The following is a 19,392-nucleotide window of genomic DNA, read 5'->3' as shown; positions in this document are numbered from 1 at the left end:
AAGAGTTAATCTCAAGATGCAGGCTTACCATCCATTGTCTCAAAGGTGCGCTTAAGTCTCCTCATATATATGGTTTACAGGTTCTGAAGCCAAACCGGACAAAAAAACACTGAGCTGTGTGAATAAAGTTCCCATGATGCCTCTCTCCTTCGCAGACTTGATGACTTGTGAACAGAGGTGGCGCAATGTGGATAAGCAGTGGGCGCGCACAAGCAGGCGTGCTCTCCATTCAGCACCCTCTGAGCCGGTGGGGGAATGGCATGGGGGGAGAGTTCCGAGAGGACGTAGCAAGCGAGCAGCGGTGGCGGGAGGGCCGGGGGGTGATGGTGGTGGGAGAGGCAAGGGGGGAGCGGACCGGACAGAGTGAACGAGCGAGTGGGGGGTGGGGTACTGACAAAACGAAGTGAGTGGACCGGAGCGGGTGGTGTGTGACAAGAGAGGGGCGGCGGGTTGTGCAGACGAGGATGCAAGCGTGTATGTTATGGATACAGATATCTCAATACACATAAGGACGCAGCTGCTGGTGGGAAGACACAGAAGCATGCGGGGGGGCGCAGGGAGGATGTTGGGGGGCGCATGCGCAGTAAGGACAGTGAGGGAGTCTGCATGCCTTATTAAAGATGGCGGCGCCATTCACTGAAACAAGTATGTAGAATATAGCAGGTGTATCTCTGTAAATCTTTCATTAGGCAAGCAAGGAATATAGCGTTTTTACACAGCAATAGTAGTACTACTTAATAGTGTGCTTAATAGATTTTGACTTTCCTTGTCCTTTAAGGACTGGAGCCCAAAAGAAATTGTTTTAGTCCCTTAATTCAATGCCCTTTTTTATACAAGACAGCACTTTATTTGCTTTAGTAGCCACAGAATGACACTGCCTGGAATTAGACAACTTGTTATCTACAAAAACCCCTAGATCCTTCTCCATTAAGGATACCCCCAACACACTACCATTCAGTAGATAGTTCGCGTTTATATTATTTCTACCAAAATGCATAACTTTGCACTTATCAACATTGAACCTCATTTTCCAGTTTGCTGCCCAGTTTCCCAATTTTGTCAAATCGCTCTGCAAAGCGGCAGCATCCTGCATGGAACTTATAGTTTTGCACAATTTTGTGTCATCAGCAAAAATAGAAACAGTACTCTCAGGTGCAGTTGTGCAGTAGATTCAGCTGAAGAACAGAAGGCTGCAGGGAGGCATCATATAAATGTAAGCACCAGGTTGGTTATTAGATGCATATAGATACTTTCCTACCAAATGTAGAAAATGTCACTATCTCATAAAAAGTTACACTATTATTAAACGTGTTTTATTGTTGCCTCTTTCTGTTACATTTATTAGCTGTGTGTTAGTTACATTTGGCTGAATATGGTGCTAGGCATAAGGGATGGTGTATACATAAAGCATTTAAAGACACACAAGGGAACATTTACAACCGCTTAGTGCAGTTATGGTTGTGCAAGTGTGCTGCAGTCAGTTGAGGGAAAATTCCTATTCATTAAAGGTATTTGCATGAAAAGGTACTCTATACACTCCCCATAGTTACTGCTCTGTCCTTTCTGACACTCTTATGAGTTGTGTGCATCAGCTGATGCAGGGGCCACCTTCGGAGGTGCTGGTAGGTCCAGGGTTCCCAGAGTGGCATTCGTCTATAGGTGCAGTATACTTGTATCTAAAGAATTGTGCTAAGATAGGGTTGTGACCTTTCTGATGATATTGTACCTGCAGCTGGGGGCGGGCCCCAAAGGGGCAGGATGATGATGTCAAATGGGTGGGGTGATAACATATGGCGAAGGCCGGAGGTTATTTAGTGCATCCAGAAAGGAATAAGGTACATTCTAGGTAGAGTGGGGTGGATCGGGGAAGGGGCAGCGGCCAATCTTAAGGGTATTACAAATTTTCCGGTAACTAAATTGCCAGTAAATTTGTAATACCGGCCCTGACAGGTATTTTACTGACCAGATCGGTAAACTTTGGCCATGTGGCAACCTGAGGCTAAGATGTTATTTTGATGGTGAGCACTAGAAGTGATGCCGTCCATAAAGGAAATCTGAAATCTAAACATCTTTAGCAATATTGCACCTGATTTGTGTCTGAGTGCAAGAGTAACTGCATGAATTTTGATGCATTGGCCGCAATGTCATTGGAAGCATCAATTAGCCATGCTGGAAGTATAGGAAAAATGCTGCATAAAAAAAAGGCAGGTGCATCTGAAATTTGCACTTTTCAGTCTGTATCACCACTTGTAAATGAGGCCCTCAGTCTTTAAAGTACACATAATTGCTGGTAGCTCTAACTCACAAGGAGAAACAATACTGAATCTTTTATAATGTTCTTGAAAATATTGTACCTGAGCAGATTACTCCTGCATCCCATTCATGATTACAGTTGTGTTCTCCCCATGGGCGGGAATTACATTCCCATAGATAGGATTCATTTCCTCTGCACCGTACATCATCCAACCAAATCCTCCCAGTACCTGCACCATGATGGGCGTTAGTAGTAGCACTGACGGCACGGCCACATCCCAACTGTCTGCAAACCACATCAGCATCATTGGTATCCCAGTTATTGCTGCACACTGTGCCCCACTCTTCCTGGTGATAGACCTCTACTCTGCCTTCACATGGACGTGTGCCATTCCATAGTTGCAGCCTGTTATATCCTGCAAAGACAAGGGGAAATTAATAATAATAATAATGGCATATACTAATAATACAGTTGGACAAATTAAGTGCATCCCCTTTTTCTGGCTCCTGGTTCTTGCATTTAATAAATCCTATTCCTGTCATCATTTTTACTAAAACTTTTACAGATGTTTTGTTTTGCCGTTGTCTTAATGGGGAACCAGAGCTTAACAAAGAAGTAGGGTAGAAATGCTACAGATTATGGTTTGTGCTTCTGTACCAGCCCAAGGCAACCACAGCCCTTTAGCCGGGAAGATCTGTGCCTCAGTAATTCCCCATATACTCTTCTGCTGATTCACTGCTCATGTTCAGGGCTGAGGGACTGATAATTTTTACATATTGCATCTGGTTTGTGTCTAAGTGCAAGAGCAACTGCATGAATTTCACAGCCTCAGTTACACTGGAATGAAAGGAAAAATGCTGTGTTGTGGACAAGAGACTGGGCGACTTCCAAAAAGTTACACTGTATCAGCACTCGTTAATGATCCCTCCAATCTTTAAGACACACATATTTACTGGCAGATCTAACTCAATGAGAAAACTGATGTTTCATAATATTGTTGAAAACACTGTACCTGAGCAGATTACTCCTGCATCTTCATCATGACCACAGTCGTGTTCTCCCCATGGGGGGGAATCACATTCCCATAGATAGGATTCAGTTCCTCGGCACCGTACATCATCCAACCAAATCCTCCCAGTACCTGCACCATGATGGGCCCCAGTAGTAGCACTGACGGCACGGCCACATTCCAACTGTCTGCAAACCACATCAGCAGCATCGGTATCCCAGTAATCATCACACACTGTGCCCCACTCTCCCCGGAGATAGACCTCTACTCTGCCCTCACAGGGACTGGCACCATTCTGTAGTCGCAGTGTCTCATTTCCTGCGAAAGTGAAAATGTAATTATTTTTACAAATGTTTTTTTTTTGCTATTGTCTTACTATTTAACATGTTTTTTCACATTAGACCCTTCAATTACAGGATAGACAGTTATAATCCTTAAAGATTCAAAAGTTAAAACAAAATAAAAATGTAAAATAAGTCTCATCCTATATATCATATATAATGATAACAGAAAAGCATTTTTCTGAACCATATTTTAGGTATTTTTCTAAAACAAGGCAGCCAACACCCCCCTTACCTATAGATTAGGCATATATGGGGTTATGTAGTAAAAGGCACTATGTTTGCCCAGGAGCAAGCATCTTATTGGTTGCCATTAGTGCCTTTTATTACAAATGGAGGTTTGTTCTACCAATCATTATTTCTGCAGTGGAAATAAAAGCAGAGCAAATTTTAAATAGTTATGTTCACTTCAATGCAGAGCAGACACAACTGCCCTAAAAATGTTTGTTTTTGTCGTTTAAATTTTATTGATTTTATAGAAAGGAAAAAGACAGTCAACATATCAACAGTATTCAGAGTAGCTATTTTTCATCTTAAGTAAGGGCTCTGGCACATGGGGAGATTAGTTACCCGCGACAAATCTCCCTTGTCACGGGCGACTAATCTCCCCGGATTGCGAAAATGTAAGTTGCCTCGCGAGGCATTTTCTGCGATTTGCCGAAATCGCCTGCGCAGTGTGTGTCTCCCTGTGTGCCAGAGCCCTAAAATGTGGGCTTAATACATAATGAATCTGTAACTTTGTATACATTCAATTGTTTTTGCAATTGTTACTTATTTCTGTTGAACTCTGTCTCTCAGCCAGAATTTGTATATTAGATGGAGTAAAGGTGGAAAGATAGGTGATGTTGGTCATCTCCTTGATTACTTTTATTGGGTGTATCCAGTGTTTACATTGTTTTTGGTCTGTTGGCTCTTCAAGTACTGGGCCCACGCATACCACTCCAGTTCCCCTTGTAGCTTCTGTCCAGAAGTCTGTCTCTGATTGATTCCATGGCTCTGATCCAATTTATTTTTGTGGTTAGTGTTAGTAGCCCTGGTATGTGGGCTTGCTTCCGGTTGGTTGCCAGTAATGATCTTGCTGCTGTTAGGATGTGTGTGGCTAGTTTGCGTGATTGTTTGGATTGTACATTTTTCATTTTCATTCCCAGCAGAAATGATTGCGGAGTTGGTTCTATTGTGCAGTGAAGCACCTCGAGGAGCAGTGTTGCTACTTTCTGCCAGAATTCCTGGGCTACTTTGCATGCCCATTATGTGTGTATGAATGACCCTTGTTCTCCACGTCCTCTGAAACAGGCTGCTAGGTCTGGGATATTGCTAAGTCTGCTAATGCGGGATGGGGTTTAGTACCATCTGAAAATTATTTTGTAAGCTCTTTCACTGGAAACTGCACAAATTGAAGTTTTGCTAGCTGTGGTCCATATGTTTGACCAGGTTTGTTCTGAGATTGTGATTGCTAGATCTTCCTCCCATTTAGACATGTATGTTTGTTTTGTGGCTGTTGTGTCTGCCGCTACGCGGTTGTATAGTAGTGAAATTAGATGTGTTGTTTGGGCTTGTTTGTAGCAAATGTTTTTGAAGTAGGTAAAGGGTTGGTTTGTCTGTGTTTTATCAAAATGTTTTATTTGTAGGTATTGGAAGAGTTGTGTGCTTGGTATTTTATATTTATCTATACATTCTTGAAATGAGATGGTTTTTTGTTCTGGTACAAAGGCTTCCTCTGAAAATGTTTTAATTCAACTGGTGTGAGAGTGATACGTGCATCTCATTCTCTTAGCGCATTGGTGCAGGCTGCTGTTGGGCCTAAAGCTACCGCTGGGTTCAGAACGGAGGCAGGAGGAAGGCAGCGGCGACGAGCTCAACTATATAGAAAACAAGCATGCAAGGAGAGCATGTTGATCCAAGATATGGGATTTTTTAAGCAACTGATCTTGTGGTCATAAATGACCTCTCATCTTTAGATGTTAAAATTAAAAGTAATATTTTGCATTTTAAAAAATCTCTAAACTCTTAACTTCATATATAAGACATTTTATAGCAATACTTGTTGCCTTACAATCCCTAATGGCAGGTTCCCACAGATTAAAGAAAAAGTTAAAGGAGAATGCAAGTCAAAATGTAAAAAGCATACTGCCCAACAGTCCTCCTATTGTTTAGTAAAAACACCACACTTTTGGCTCACCTAATCAAATATTTACTCAGTCACACTTACTCACATTTTCTAGAACAGGCAGCCATCTCTAAAAAGGTATTCTCCCTTCCTTTCCCTCCTTGCTTCAACACATAATGTGTTTCATTCCCTCCCCCCCTCCCCTCTGCCAGATCCGCTTCTGATTGGCTGGTGGGCATGTGTAGCTCAGAACAGGAGACAGGATCAAGTTACACACATGCTCAGAGAATAGGAAGGCTGCCGCTGGCACCTACAGGAAGGGGAGAGAGATTTCAGTGATGTCACTGTAGGCTTCACACTGCTGTAGGCTGCCAGCACCATATCTCAGAGAAGCAAGCAGGGATCTGGGAATTTAGATATGCAGTAAGTACTTAAAAAGAATGCCTTTAGACTTACGTTTAATTTATATTAACCTTTCATTGTCCTTTAAAAGAAAAATGGATTTTATTCAGCTGGCAGCAGCAGGTAGAAAAACAAAGGCAGTCTTCTTTCATAAACAAGTCAAAAACAACAAAAATAGATCTCAGCAGCAAGAACACAAAATACAGGAGGTTTACAGACCCCTTGTCAGGTAACAATGTGTGTATAGCTTCATAGGCTTCTATACCCCTCACCCCTCTATATCCCTCATAATCCCCCTGTCTCTCTCTCTTAGAGCCCCCATATGAGACTGACCAGGCAGGGTTTAAGGGCAAATGATTACCTACCTGAGGCTAATCACACCCAGCTGGTCAGCCTTTAGCCTTTACTCTGCTACACCCTAAATAAGGTATATTTATGTTGTTTGGAGTGGCTACCAATAGGTAGTGTCAGACTGGGGCACTTGGGGTCCACCAGAGACTCTCACCCCAGGAGTCCACCAAACACAAAAAGAGAACATCCGCCAACACCCCTCACAGCTAACGCTGCCCCACACACCCCACTACGTACAGGGCTGTCTCAGCAAATTGCCAATGAGCATATTAATCCCACAAATGCTAGTAAGAAATGGACAATGGGCATATTAACCTCAGACATATCAGTAATGAGCATATTAATCCCAGATATGGATATGCCAGTAAGATGCAGAAAATGGACAATAAATTAACCCCAGACATGCCAGTAAGATCACTGCACAAAATTAAGATTCAAAGCATTATCCACTCTTGCACAAACAGAATTCCAACATTTCTTCCATTTCCTTGACTCGCTCTGTCTCCTGTAAAAAATTAAATATGGGCTGTGCATTCCAAGAAGTGAGACTGCCTGTGTGCAGTGGTCAGGGGGCCACTGGGATTTTTCCTTATATCCCAGGGGGCCAGTTTGACCCTGCCAATAGGATTGCTTTGCCACCAATGTGGATATATGCAGCTTAGTTATCATCAAGTACAAAGTTCTGTTTTATTATTACAGAGAAAAAAGGAAATAGCTAAAGGAAAAAGAATTTTGCTTAAAATATGGGTGATGGGTTTCCCGTAATTCAGAGATTTCTGGATAACAAGTTTCCCTTGCCAGTTTTTTCTTTCTCTTTCTCCATATTTCATAGGACAGCACTTGGCATTATACTTTTAAATTGGGTTATAAAACGGCTGAACAAATTCAGTTATGAAGGCTTAGAATAAACTAGAGCGGCATCTTATTGCATTAAATCACATTTTAAACTTTTCTAAACTATTTGTAGCAAAATAGACAGTATTTTGTGAGACATTTATCACTTTGCAGCCTCAGTTATACACAGCTTTATCAGACCGTATCCTTTTAGCAGTTTACACCCTGTAGATTTGGTGATGGTGGCTGGGGAGGAATCACATTTCCACTTAAATCACGCCGCCATGGCCAACAGCTTTTTTTGTGCATAGATTAAATACATTTAGAATTTATAAATATATATATATATATATAGAGAGAGAGAGAGAGAGAGAGAGAGAGAGAGAGAGAGAGAGAGAGAGAGAGAGAGAGAGAGAGAGAGAGAGAGAGAGAGAGAGAGAGAGAGAGAATCATGAAAGAAATACCGCACTCAAGGGACTTAGTGGGAAAAAAATTGAGCTTTTTATTTCAAAGTCTATCTAACGTTTCTGCTGGGTTCACAGCCTTTGTCAAAGTGAATAAACACACACAAAGATCCCCTGATAAACCCAATCTGGCACCAAAAGTAGGCTAATGACGTCACTATGTCAGTGGCCAGTTAACTCCTCCAAACGTCTACATATATACAAATGAATAAAAATTAAACAACACCACAAAGAAACGAAAAGTGATCACTAATAACAATGAAGTAAAAGCTAAAAGTCTGAAAGAAAAAGAGAAAGTGTAAAATAGAGAAACAGAGACGACCTGTATGGGTGAACTGCAACTCCCATGCCTTACCAAGCAAGCCAGGATATGGGGGAAAGTATACATTAGGACAAGGAGGGTGATCGTGTCAAAGCCAAGTCCATCCACTTAGAGACACCATTCCCACATAACAGTATTGTGCCCATAGTCACCACCTCACATCGAAGCGTTGGTTGGTGGGGTCGCCGGAGCAGTGGGGACACGGCATTCAGAGTCCCGACCACCCTTTAAGGAGTGATCACAATCAGGTCACCGTGTACTGGATTGGCTATACATTTTCTTAAAAGCCGGAGAGCAGAAGTTTCCGTATTTATCCTGCCCCCCAAAAGAACTGGCAGCGCTGTAGAAACAGCTACACCTCAAATACGGGGTTAAGGATATAGTGGGTCCACAAGAGTTAATGTGAGATCACTGTTTATCTCTGTGACTCGCATTATTACTCTACTGTAAACCGAACAGAAAAGATATAGTCATGGGAGCGCTCTGGGATGTGCTTATAGTTGGCCATTGGGGGGAAATAGAAGGTTATCATGTAAAATAAATTACTCCAATTGTAGGCTCTGGGTCAAATATACTTTAGTCAGGTCATTGCCTGCAGCACAGGATGTAACAGAATAACGAAGAAAGCGGAAAAATTTCCGTTGTTAGAGTAAGAGTAGTAAAGCAGGTGAAAAAGGAAAACAACGAGGGGGAAATAAGAAATAACAAAAATAGCAAAAATATAGCATATCTCAGCACACACTAAGAACGTGTTAAGTAGAAAACTTGGTATTGACAAAGTAGATAGAGGTTACACTGTTTAAGTTATTAGATTAGTAGAATCCATCCTCTGTACTAATAATCCTCATTAGTTTTAGTTTATAGTTTTAGCGCCTATGTGTTAGTTTTTGGTACGACAAATACGAGAATGTAATTTCCCCACACTGTCTTCCCCTCATGTAATCTCTGCCTCTATATTTATAACTCATATTAACATGTAAGATTATGGCATGGTAAATTCATTAATGTAATTTCTCCAGTCTGTTTTCCCTCTGTATAGTCTATGCTTCTTTAATTAACAATAGAGTTTTCCTTTTGCCTGTATATTAACAACTCCCATTAACCTCCTTAGGACTTATGGGAAAGATAAATATCAAGAGATCAGATACAGATACCATGGGATAAAAATCATTAAGACATTGGTAAACCCAATCCTTCTTTCTCCATGTGATTTCCCCCGTTTCCCTTTTTTTTTTAATATATTAAAATCAATATTAATATTTGATGAATCTTATTTAACCTATTTAATGCTACGCTATGTAATTAATTAAGTTAAGAGGTAAGATATTCTAAAGCATTAGAGGGAACACACCCAATTATCAACATATAGGAATGGTAGTGGTTATTGTCCACTATCCCCAGGGATGCTATAAAAAGGGAGTAGAGCCCTCTGGGGAATTGTCTTTGAAGAAGCGCATGTGTGTGAAACAAGTTGACGCTAGAAGTGGCACAAGCAGGCACCGCTATTGAAGCTGATTAGGAATTCAGAGTGAACACGCTTGAAAGCTGAAGTTTTATGGAACGGATTTATAGAATCATCCTAATAATCTGAACCTTTATGGGGATGTCCCCTCTTTGATTTGTACCTCTAATGAATTATCAGCAACCTCCCGTTTTGAGAACCCTGAGCTAAAGTGGGAATTGAGAGCGCTAACTCATTTTAGCGAATTATAAGTTATTAGATACAAAGTTTTACTGAGAACGACACGTATAGCAACATGTAGCAGAGATAACTGATATTTCCTGTTGTAGCATGATTGGGAAAATCATAGAAAGAAAGTATATCCCTCCCAGAATGCTCTATGAAGCAGCACAGAAGGCTGTGAAATTAAGGGTCTGTGCAGCTATGAGGGCTGATTAGCCTCACCTGGAGTTAAAAGGTGGCTCCAAGGATAGTGTCTGCTCTGTTCTGGGAGAGAGGTGAGACACTGGAGCTGCAGTGTGGAACTTATCCTGTTTGGGACCTGTTGGGAACTGTACAGTTACCTCTGAGAGCCGGAGGAATATTTATCCACAGAGGAGGATGGCCTAGTAGTAAGGACCAGCTACAGAAGTGCAACTGCTTCTGAGAAAGCACAGGAATCCTACAAGAGACTGAGTGTAACTTGCATTTACTAGTAATGAGTGAATCTGTCCCGTTTCGCTTTGCCATAATATTTGCAAAACGGCAAGAAAATTTGCGAAACGGCGAAAAATTTGTGAAACGCATTTGTTGCGCAATATTTTTTGTCACTGCAACATTTTTGCTGACAAAAAAATTTGGATCAACAAATTTTGCCACGGCAAATTTTTGCGGAAGTTTCATGAAACAATTTGCCAGTGCCGAAATGCGGAAATTAGCTGGGAATCCATGGCTGGCGAAAAAAATCGCTCATCACTAGCATTTACCTATATTGGCTTATTCTGCCCAAGTGTGGCAGTGCGTGTCCCCTGGGAAGGACAGTTTCAGTTCAGCAAGACTGCTATTTTTTTGGTTGTATTTGGGATATCAGCTGTATGAACATTTATTTTCTGTCATGCCTGCTGTGTTAAATAATCTCACACCAGAACTCAGCTGGAACCCCCTGTGTACTGGTGAGGATGGTTAAATAAGGGTCTGGTAATCAGTGTATTGCAGGTAGTGCAGTTAGGGCATTTATCTCCTAACCTCGTGGACGGGAGCCAAGTACTAGATGTCAAAGATTTAACAACGACTGGGGTCAGTCTTCACAATAGATCTCTTAAATTGTTCCCTCTTTTGAATGCAATACGTGGGGGATGTCTGAAGATAGGTGGAAGGGTACAATCCTTCTCAAGGACCGACCAGTAGTAGAAAATAGCATCAAATAGAGGTCTCTGGTCTGGAGTGAAGGTAAGTCTCTCATCCACCGTTCTCTGTTGTGATCTGTCTCTTGCTTTAAGAACTAGGGTTTGGGAAAGAGTGGAGGTTTCCTCTTTGTAAGCTTCCAACATCCGTGAGTTGTAGCCTCTTTGTATAAAACATGATTGAAGATCCTCTAGAGAGTGTGTGTGTGTATACACATATATACAAGGAAGAGTGGAGCACACCCTATAAAAGTTCAAATGCCCTGGGTGCTGGCTAAAATGAGGCAATATATGAACAGAGAGCCGCACACACAAGGACTTAACGATAAAGTGAAAAAATTGTATTAAAAAAAAATCCAACGTTTCGAGTACTAACTGTAATCTTCCTCAGGGACAAACCTGTTTTGTCCCTGAGGAAGAGTACGTTGGATTTTTTTTTAATACAATTTTTTCACTTTATCGTTAAGTCCTTGTGTGTGCGGCTCTCTGTTTATATATATATATATATATATATATATATATTAGTAAAAAATATGGTCAGAGCAATAAGGGGAAACCATGCACAAAACAACATATGTGAATAAAAATGCATTGTGTAAAATGACCCTAACTATGCGTTCCCAAAATTGCAATGAGTGGGGGTGATTTATAAACTTTGCGCATCGCAGAATGATTTACATAGTGAAAAATATTTGAGCTGCTCATGTTTATATTTAAAGCTGTAAAAGATTGGTTTATTTAATGGACAAACATAATTGTAAACTTTTATTTGCACTGTAATTGTCCTATTAAAATAGTTTTTAAATACTGTACGTTTTTAATAATATGGCATAATCACAAATTGAGAATATTTATTCTTATGCTGTGTGTTCAAGTTACGCCGCAAATTTGATGGTGGAAAAAATTTATTTGCTAAACAGTTTTTGCAAATTCTGAATTTATATTCGCAATGTTACTGATTGGGCACAGTGACCATGCTTGCACCAATGCTTGTTTCATTAGCGAGCCATCTGCGAATATTTTAGCGCAATGCAGAGAAATTCACAAAAGAGGAAAGACGGATATAACAGTTGAATTTTTAAACATTTAGGGGAAAACAACCATATGCCAATAAATATGCACTTTGTGAAATTTACAAATGTAAATGTAAAATTTTGCATGTGTCTTAATTCATTGAATTCATTCAAATTCAATTAAGTGTAAATGTAATTTGAATTACAGATTAAGATTTTAAAATTGAAAATTCTTTGATTCATCAATGAAGATTAAATCAGCATAGGCATACAATAATGTAAAGATATTTCTGATGAGAATTTAATATCTCATTGCTACAGAAATATCCTAATATATGGTCTTAATATTAATTTTACATACTGTACTACTAAAAAAATAAAGACAAAAATAATAAGATATTCAATGTATAATACATTTATCCTTATGGAAGGATTAACACAGCACTGCATTATTATATAAACTGTACAGGTAACACAGTTAGTGGGGGGGCATGCTAATTGATGCTAATGTAATCCATTAACTTGTTGTTATAAAGACCTTAACATGCTGATTTTACCCATGAGTCAATATTATATAACAGTTCTTTGTACTATAGAATCCTCTGTAAAGTCTAGAAGTTGGATACAATGCAAAACACTTTTTATGAAGGCAAGAACTGTGCTAAATGGGACTTACCTTGGCCATCAGTGAGTAGGATTAATGAAGCAGAGAAATAAAATAATCCTCCCCATGTCATTTCTATGCTTGCACCTAGCAGCAGGGGCCAAGTGTTTGAGATCCTCACAGTGACAGAACCTAAGTCTCCTTCTACAAAAGAGACAGCTGGTTTTCTTACAGAAGGTTGGGCCTCTATCAGTGACGTCTGTTCATGGCCAATATGACTGCGTAGCTTTCTCTATGTGGTGTACCCCATTTAATGAAAAGCCTAATATAGCATTTATCCCACTTCCTCCCCTTTCCTTTTATACACATTTCCATTGTATTTATATCTTAATTATCTTTTATCATCAGTGCTTTGTTTTATTTATAACTCATAAAAAGCAAATGGCATTCTGCAGCACTGAGACAACAAACAAATATAATAACAGAAGAAAAGCTGAACCAGGGACTGGTATAACTGGCCTCTTTGGAGGCAGGTAGGACTTTTCCCCTCCCTGAGCCAACTGAGAAGTTTGAGATAGGATTTTCCCTTCCTCTGGATTAACTGGCAGTTAGGCAGCTTTCACTTTGGCTAAGAGGGTGAACTTGATTGATTTATTTAACCTCCTCTTCTATGTTATTATGTAAGAAAACAATTGTATTTTCCAGAGGGACATCTGGTTCCGCTTTAAAGGAGTAGTTCAGCTTTGAATTAACTTTCAGTATAGTGTAGACATTGTTATTCTGAGACAATTTGTTGTTGTTTTTTTGTAGTTATTTAGTGTATTGTTCAGCAGCTCTCCAGTTTGGTATTTCAACAGCTATCTAGTTCTAGGGTCTTATTTACCCTAGCAACCAGGCAATAGTTTGAACAAGAGATGGGATTGTGAATAGGAGATAACTGAATAGAAAGATAAGTAATTAAATGTAATAATAATATTGTAGCCTTACCAAGCAAAACTGTTGGAGGCGGGGTCATCAATCCCCACTGGAAAGAGGAAGGCAAATAATTGAAAAACTATAATGAAAAATAATGAAAACCAGTTGCAAAATTGCTAGGAATAGGAATTATACAACTTACAAAAGTTAACTTGAACTGCCCCTTTATATATATATATATATATATATACATACAGTATATATATACAGCAGCGAAGAGATCCGCACTCACAGGACTTATAGAATTAATCTGGTGTTCAATAAACACCAGATTAATTCTGTAAGTCCTGTGAGTGCGGATCTCTTTGCTGCTGTATCTAATTCTTCACTTGGACCTGCACCCAGGCTATAGTGACCCGATTGATGTGAGTGCCGGCTCTCTCCTGATGCATATATATATATACAGTATATATTGGATTTTTTTCATTAATAAAAAATTTTTTTTGTCTTCTAACTAAGTCCCTGTGTGTGCGGCTCACTGTCTTGCTTTATATATATATATATATATATATATATATATTATAGAATTAATATTGTTTTTAATGAGAAAGCTATATTTGCCCCAAATAGAATATGAACCAAGTCAACTGCTGATAAAGTTGAAGCTACTGTGTGCAGGCTCTCCCTGATACACTCACAGGAGCAGCTGTACTGTAATCCCTCTATATACCTATATATAAACACAGTAAAACTACTTCTGCCCTAGGTACACTGAACAAATGAAAAGGCGTCTGTAGCTTCTATAGGATATAACAGGGGCAGCTGTACTGTAATCCCTCTATATACCTATATATAAACACAGTAAAACTACTTCTGCCCTAGGTACACTGAACAAATGAAAAGGCGTCTGTAGCTTCTATAGGATATAACAGGGGCAGCTGTACTGTAATCCCTCTATATACCTATATATAAACACAGTAAAACTACTTCTGCCCTAGGCACACTGAACAAATGAAAAGGAGTCTGCAGCCTCTATAGGATATAACAGGGGCAGCAGGATTGATGTCCCAATACATATATAGCTAGCCTAGAAGCTCTGCATGGACAAATTCCTCTATACAGATTAATTTAGGGACTTAATAAACCCAGTAAAATGTGAGGTCAGAATCGCGCTGCTTGACCAAGCAATTCTATCTATGGATATACTATGCAATAGGCGGCATAATAAAGCAAAGGCCAGGCCAGTTACTGTATTTAAAGGAGATGGAAAGGCAAAGTCACTTAGGGGTGCCAAAATGTTATGCACCCCCAAGTGACTGGTGCCCCTGTTAGGAGAGAACAGCACCAGCCCGGGGTAGCTGCAGCGCTTCCTGCTTCGTGTGCGTGCGTAGTAGAGTGAAAAAACTGAACTTTAACAGAGGAGTCGGCTTTTCACTCTACTGCGCATGCGCCTGTCATTTAGTCGCAGTGAAATGAAGCAGGAAGGAGGAAGTGCATCGCTGCAGGTACCCCGGGCTGGTGCTGTTTTCTCCTAACAGGGGCACTAGCCCGGGGTACGAGGTAAGCGATTAATGTCACTTGGGGGTGCCTAACATTTTGGCACCCCCAAGTGACTTAGCCTTTCCTTCTCCTTTAAAGGACAATGAAAGGTTAATATAAATTAAAAGTAAGTCTAAAGGCATTCTTTTTAAGTACTTCCTGCATATCTAAATTCCCAGATCCCTGCTTGCTTCTCTGAGATATGGTGCTGGCAGCCTACAGCAGTGTGAAGCCTACAGTGACATCTCTGAAATCTCTCTCCCCTTCCTGTAGGTGCCAGCGGCAGCCTTCCTATTCTCTGAGCATGTGTGTAACTTGATCCTGTCTCCTGTTCTGAGCTACACATGCCCACCAGCCAATCAGAAGCGGATCTGGCAGAGGGGAGGGGGGGAGGGAATGAAACACATGTGCAGTATGAAGCAAGGAGGGAAAGGAAGGGAGAATACCTTTTTAGAGATGGCTGCCTGTTCTAGAAAATGTGAAGTAAGTGTGACTGAGTAAATATGTGATTAGGTGAGCCAAAAGTGTGGCGTTTTTACTAAACAACAGGAGGACTATTGGGCAGTATGCTTTTTAAATTTTGACTTGCATTCTCCTTTAAGCTTTGCACCTATTCCTGACTGAGTCTCACAGCTCTCTCTGTATACTCCAACTATAACTCTCTGTATACTCCAACTATAACTCTCTCTGTATACTCCAACTATAACTCTCTCTGTATACTCCAACTATAACTCTCTCTGTATACTTCAACTATAACTCTCTCTGTATACTCCATCTATAACTCTCTCTGTATACTCCAACTATAACTCTCTCTGTATACTCCATCTATATATCTCTCTGTATACTCCAACTATAACTCTCTCTGTATACTCCAACTATAATTCTCTCTGTATACTCTAATTACAGTTCTCTGTATACTGTAATGAGTTGCAGTAGCAGCAGCTCAGTGTCACAGCCTGGGTTTCTATATAATACAGAGGATACACTTTTGGGCCCAGGCTGATTTCCATGCTGCCTGAGTGACTACAGAGGGATTCAATGCTGTAAAACTGTTAATATACAGCAAGAGACTACAAGCAGCTGCCCAAATAGTTCTACCCCCAAAGCCAGCAGTATAGTGAGGAGTTAGTGTGTGTATATACTGCAACTAATAACATTATATTACAGAGAGAGCTCTGCCTCATGTTTCTACCAGCTCAGAAGATAAGGAAGTGAGTGCTTCTGACATCACTTCCCTCTCTTACTCCGCCCCCAGCCCAGCCTTCTCCTGCCTTAACTCTTTCCTTCTCACCCAATCACAGTTGTACCTGATTCTGCCAATCTCTAAACATAAACCAGTGTAGGGATCCATAGGGTTAACTAGTCCCTATGGCTTTAAACCCTGCAGCTTCCTGGTTTTGTGCTGTTACTGGGCAAAGACCCCTGTATCAGTTTTGAGTTCATATGTGTGATTATTGGTTAATAGGGAGACCCCTCCCTTGGCACTCTGATATAGTGTTTAGCAGGGGGGTGGGTCTGTCTCTTTGGCTGCCTGTGTTCACAGGGGAAGCAGCACTGTGCTGGAGGCAGAAGTACTAGGCCCCCAGTAAAGCCATGTGCCCCAGAGTGTTGTCAGTCACTCTGGTGAAGTCGGGGACAGGGACCCCGTGAATGAGGAGCAGTTAGAGAGCAAGTTTTGTGGAGCACTTTCTAGGAAAGTGAGATAGTGAGGGAAGAGAGCACGAGCAGTTTGGCTCAGAGGAAAGTAGCTGTGGGAGTACCTTCCAGACAGGCACTGTTGCCTTAGTGTAGGGCCACGGTTTAGACCTAGGAGGCAGGTAGATTGAACCCTGATCCAAAGTTGCCGTGGGGCCTGAGGAGAGTGGTATCCAGCTGCCTGTTCCACAGAGTGAGCAACTGATCCGGTGGCACTGATCCTGCCTGGCTCAAGGGGAGATGGGAGGAGCGGGTGTGCACCCTCTCTGTGCTGTCCTCAGAGACTGCTATGCTAACTAATGTGTGAGTATATTGCATAACCCTGCAAGTTGCTTGTTGCTGAAAATAAACCAGTTCTACTGTTCAACTGCAAGAACCTTCTGGTGCCCATTTGTTATTCTGCACTGCACACAGCTACAGTGAGTTGTAGTTGCACTACACCCTAGCTCCGTTTGGTTACTTCCACATAGCGAAGGCCCATCCTGAAGGACTGAGTCACGTGTACCCCATGCTCTAGACCTATCTAGTCGTGCTATTGGCTTGGTTACAGCCAAGAAAGGGTTACACCAGTGTAATCTGGCTGCTGGTTATTCGGATTCCTTGTCATGCAGCCCCTGTACTTATAGCTCCAGGGCTTTTCTGTACTTCTAGAATTAATATGGTGTTTAATGAGAGAACTAATGCTTTGGCTATATCACTAGCCTTTTCACTTTAAAAAAGGATAGTGATATAACAGAATCGCTAGTCGTCTCATTAAACACCATATTTATTCTATAAGTCCTGTGAGTGTGGATCTCTTTGTTGCTGTATATATATATATACGTTAACCAACTGAGGAGAAAAAGTTCTGCCAGGGTTTATACTACATCTTCACATAAGAGGCCCAGCAGATTATTGGTTAGAGATGTAAATGGCTATCCTGCTTGTTTAATCTGCTTAAATAAAGATCGTTTTGAAAGATTCACTTTCACCTGAGACAATTTAATGCTTTTTTTCAGTTAAAACATTCTTGGAAGCTGTAAAAATGACTTATTTCTTGTAGTTAGGTATTTGATATTGAAGGTCATTTGATATTGTCAGTATTCTGTTGGCTCTGCCTCAGCAACATTGTGTGCTCTTGACTTCTTTTTAATCAGTGACCAGCAATGTAAATGATCAAGAGTAAAGACTAATTTACATATAAATATAAAGACATAAGGGGCTCATTTATAAAGGGATGCAAAATCAGTGCCGTTTGTTTATTTTCTAAATGGCGCAAAGTCAGCAGAATGGGCCATATGCTTATGATTTTTTACTTGATATAAATTAAAATAAATAATTACTTCATTATAGTCTACGGAAAAATAGGAAACATTAGGGCTATTTTTTTTTAATGATCAGGAATTAGTTTGGGCTAATATGTTTCTTATCTTATTTCATTCATTCTTTCCCATTTTTTTTCAACCATAAATTTTTTGCAAAAAAGACTTACTAGGTATCTGGTGGCTACCTCTCTTTTTTAAGAAAAACACAGTTCATGGATTGAACCCCTCTGGAACACAAGGAGCTTAAGAAAGGGTAGCCTTGACCAGGTCAGAAGGGTGGGGAGGACAAGAGCTGGGTTGGGTGCTGGGAAAGAGGGGAGGAGTAAAGGGCAGCAGACGGAGAGAGTATAAGTATGGGGTCTGGGACTGGCACAGCCTCTACCGTTTGGCACACACCGCCCTAATTAGGTGTAATGGGGATGTTTGTCACAGCTATGGGAAGGAGTGTGGGAGGGAATGCTAGCCAGGTGGGAAGGGGCTTGTGTTGCCCCAGATTGTACAGTACAATTCAGCCCCCTCTGGGTAGTGTTCCCAAGGGGTAGCTGTGTGGAGTGAGGCTTACCAGTTTTTACTTGCCCATCAGAGAGTGGCTATGCTTGGTGGCCAGCATGGCGGGTGGCCCGTTCACTCTGGTGGAGTTGTTGGTAAAAAAGGGCAGAAACTGGTAAAGGAATAAGCCAGTAGACTGATGTGTTGGTGGGGGACATATTTGTTCATATGTTGTTCATTTTTTGTGCCCATTGTCTGGATTACCATCTGCTGTATGCACAATTGTAATCTCACATGCATGTCGAGCAACTGGGGAGTGATCAAAAGGTAGGAAACGTGGAAATAGAAACTTCAGCTGAACTAAGAAAGATGCTGGCCATAATGAATATACTGTAGCTGTTGTGGCTCATTCACCACAATGGTGTTCCATAGATAATTGCCATTAATTGTAATATCTGGTACCATATATTTGCCCAGTGTTAACACATACCCGCAGTAGCGAATTTACAGACAACTTTCAAATGATGCAGAAAGAGAAGAACTGTTTTGCAGCTGGATGGTATTTATTCATAATTTTTAAAGGAACAGATTACAGTGATAGGTATATTGGGGGTTTCTGTATTGTGTGGGGCTGTTTCATAAGTTTTGGTTGGGGGAAATGAGGGGATTTAATGTTATGTGCACCATGTTGTAGGGATTGAAACTTTGGGAATTTTGCTTTGGGTTTTGTGGGGTTTCCTGACCGTACCATTGTACAACAGACGCAGGCTGCTTGGGCTGGGCTTTACCATTTAGAAAAGTACCAAAGCAGTCCCTGTTTCCAGTATCTTTCTGTTCCAAAGGATGCAGGGGATCAGTACAGGTTGCCAACAGTCCTAAAAATAAATCTGTTTCTAGTGACAGCT

At 40.8% G+C, this 19,392-nt stretch overlaps 1 protein-coding gene across 1 annotated transcript in view; it reads right to left on the bottom strand.

Moving 5' to 3' along the window:
• LOC101733357 (deleted in malignant brain tumors 1 protein) overlaps positions 1 to 19,392 on the bottom strand; it is a 79,284-nt gene that overhangs the window by 15,780 nt on the left and 44,112 nt on the right. Inside the window, exons 18-20 of the mRNA XM_031891743.1 lie at positions 12,618 to 12,837; positions 3,267 to 3,581; positions 2,355 to 2,669 (exon numbers count right to left, since the gene is read on the bottom strand). Coding sequence (XP_031747603.1) covers positions 2,355 to 2,669; positions 3,267 to 3,581; positions 12,618 to 12,837 — 850 coding nt within the window. The remainder of the gene's footprint in view (positions 1 to 2,354; positions 2,670 to 3,266; positions 3,582 to 12,617; positions 12,838 to 19,392) is intronic.

This window comes from Xenopus tropicalis, chromosome 8 (genome assembly GCF_000004195.4).
Source record: "Xenopus tropicalis strain Nigerian chromosome 8, UCB_Xtro_10.0, whole genome shotgun sequence".
Classification (NCBI taxonomy): domain Eukaryota; kingdom Metazoa; phylum Chordata; class Amphibia; order Anura; family Pipidae; genus Xenopus; species Xenopus tropicalis.
The sequence above is the reverse complement of the archived record's forward strand: the minus strand, read 5'-3'. Positions and strand labels throughout refer to the sequence as shown.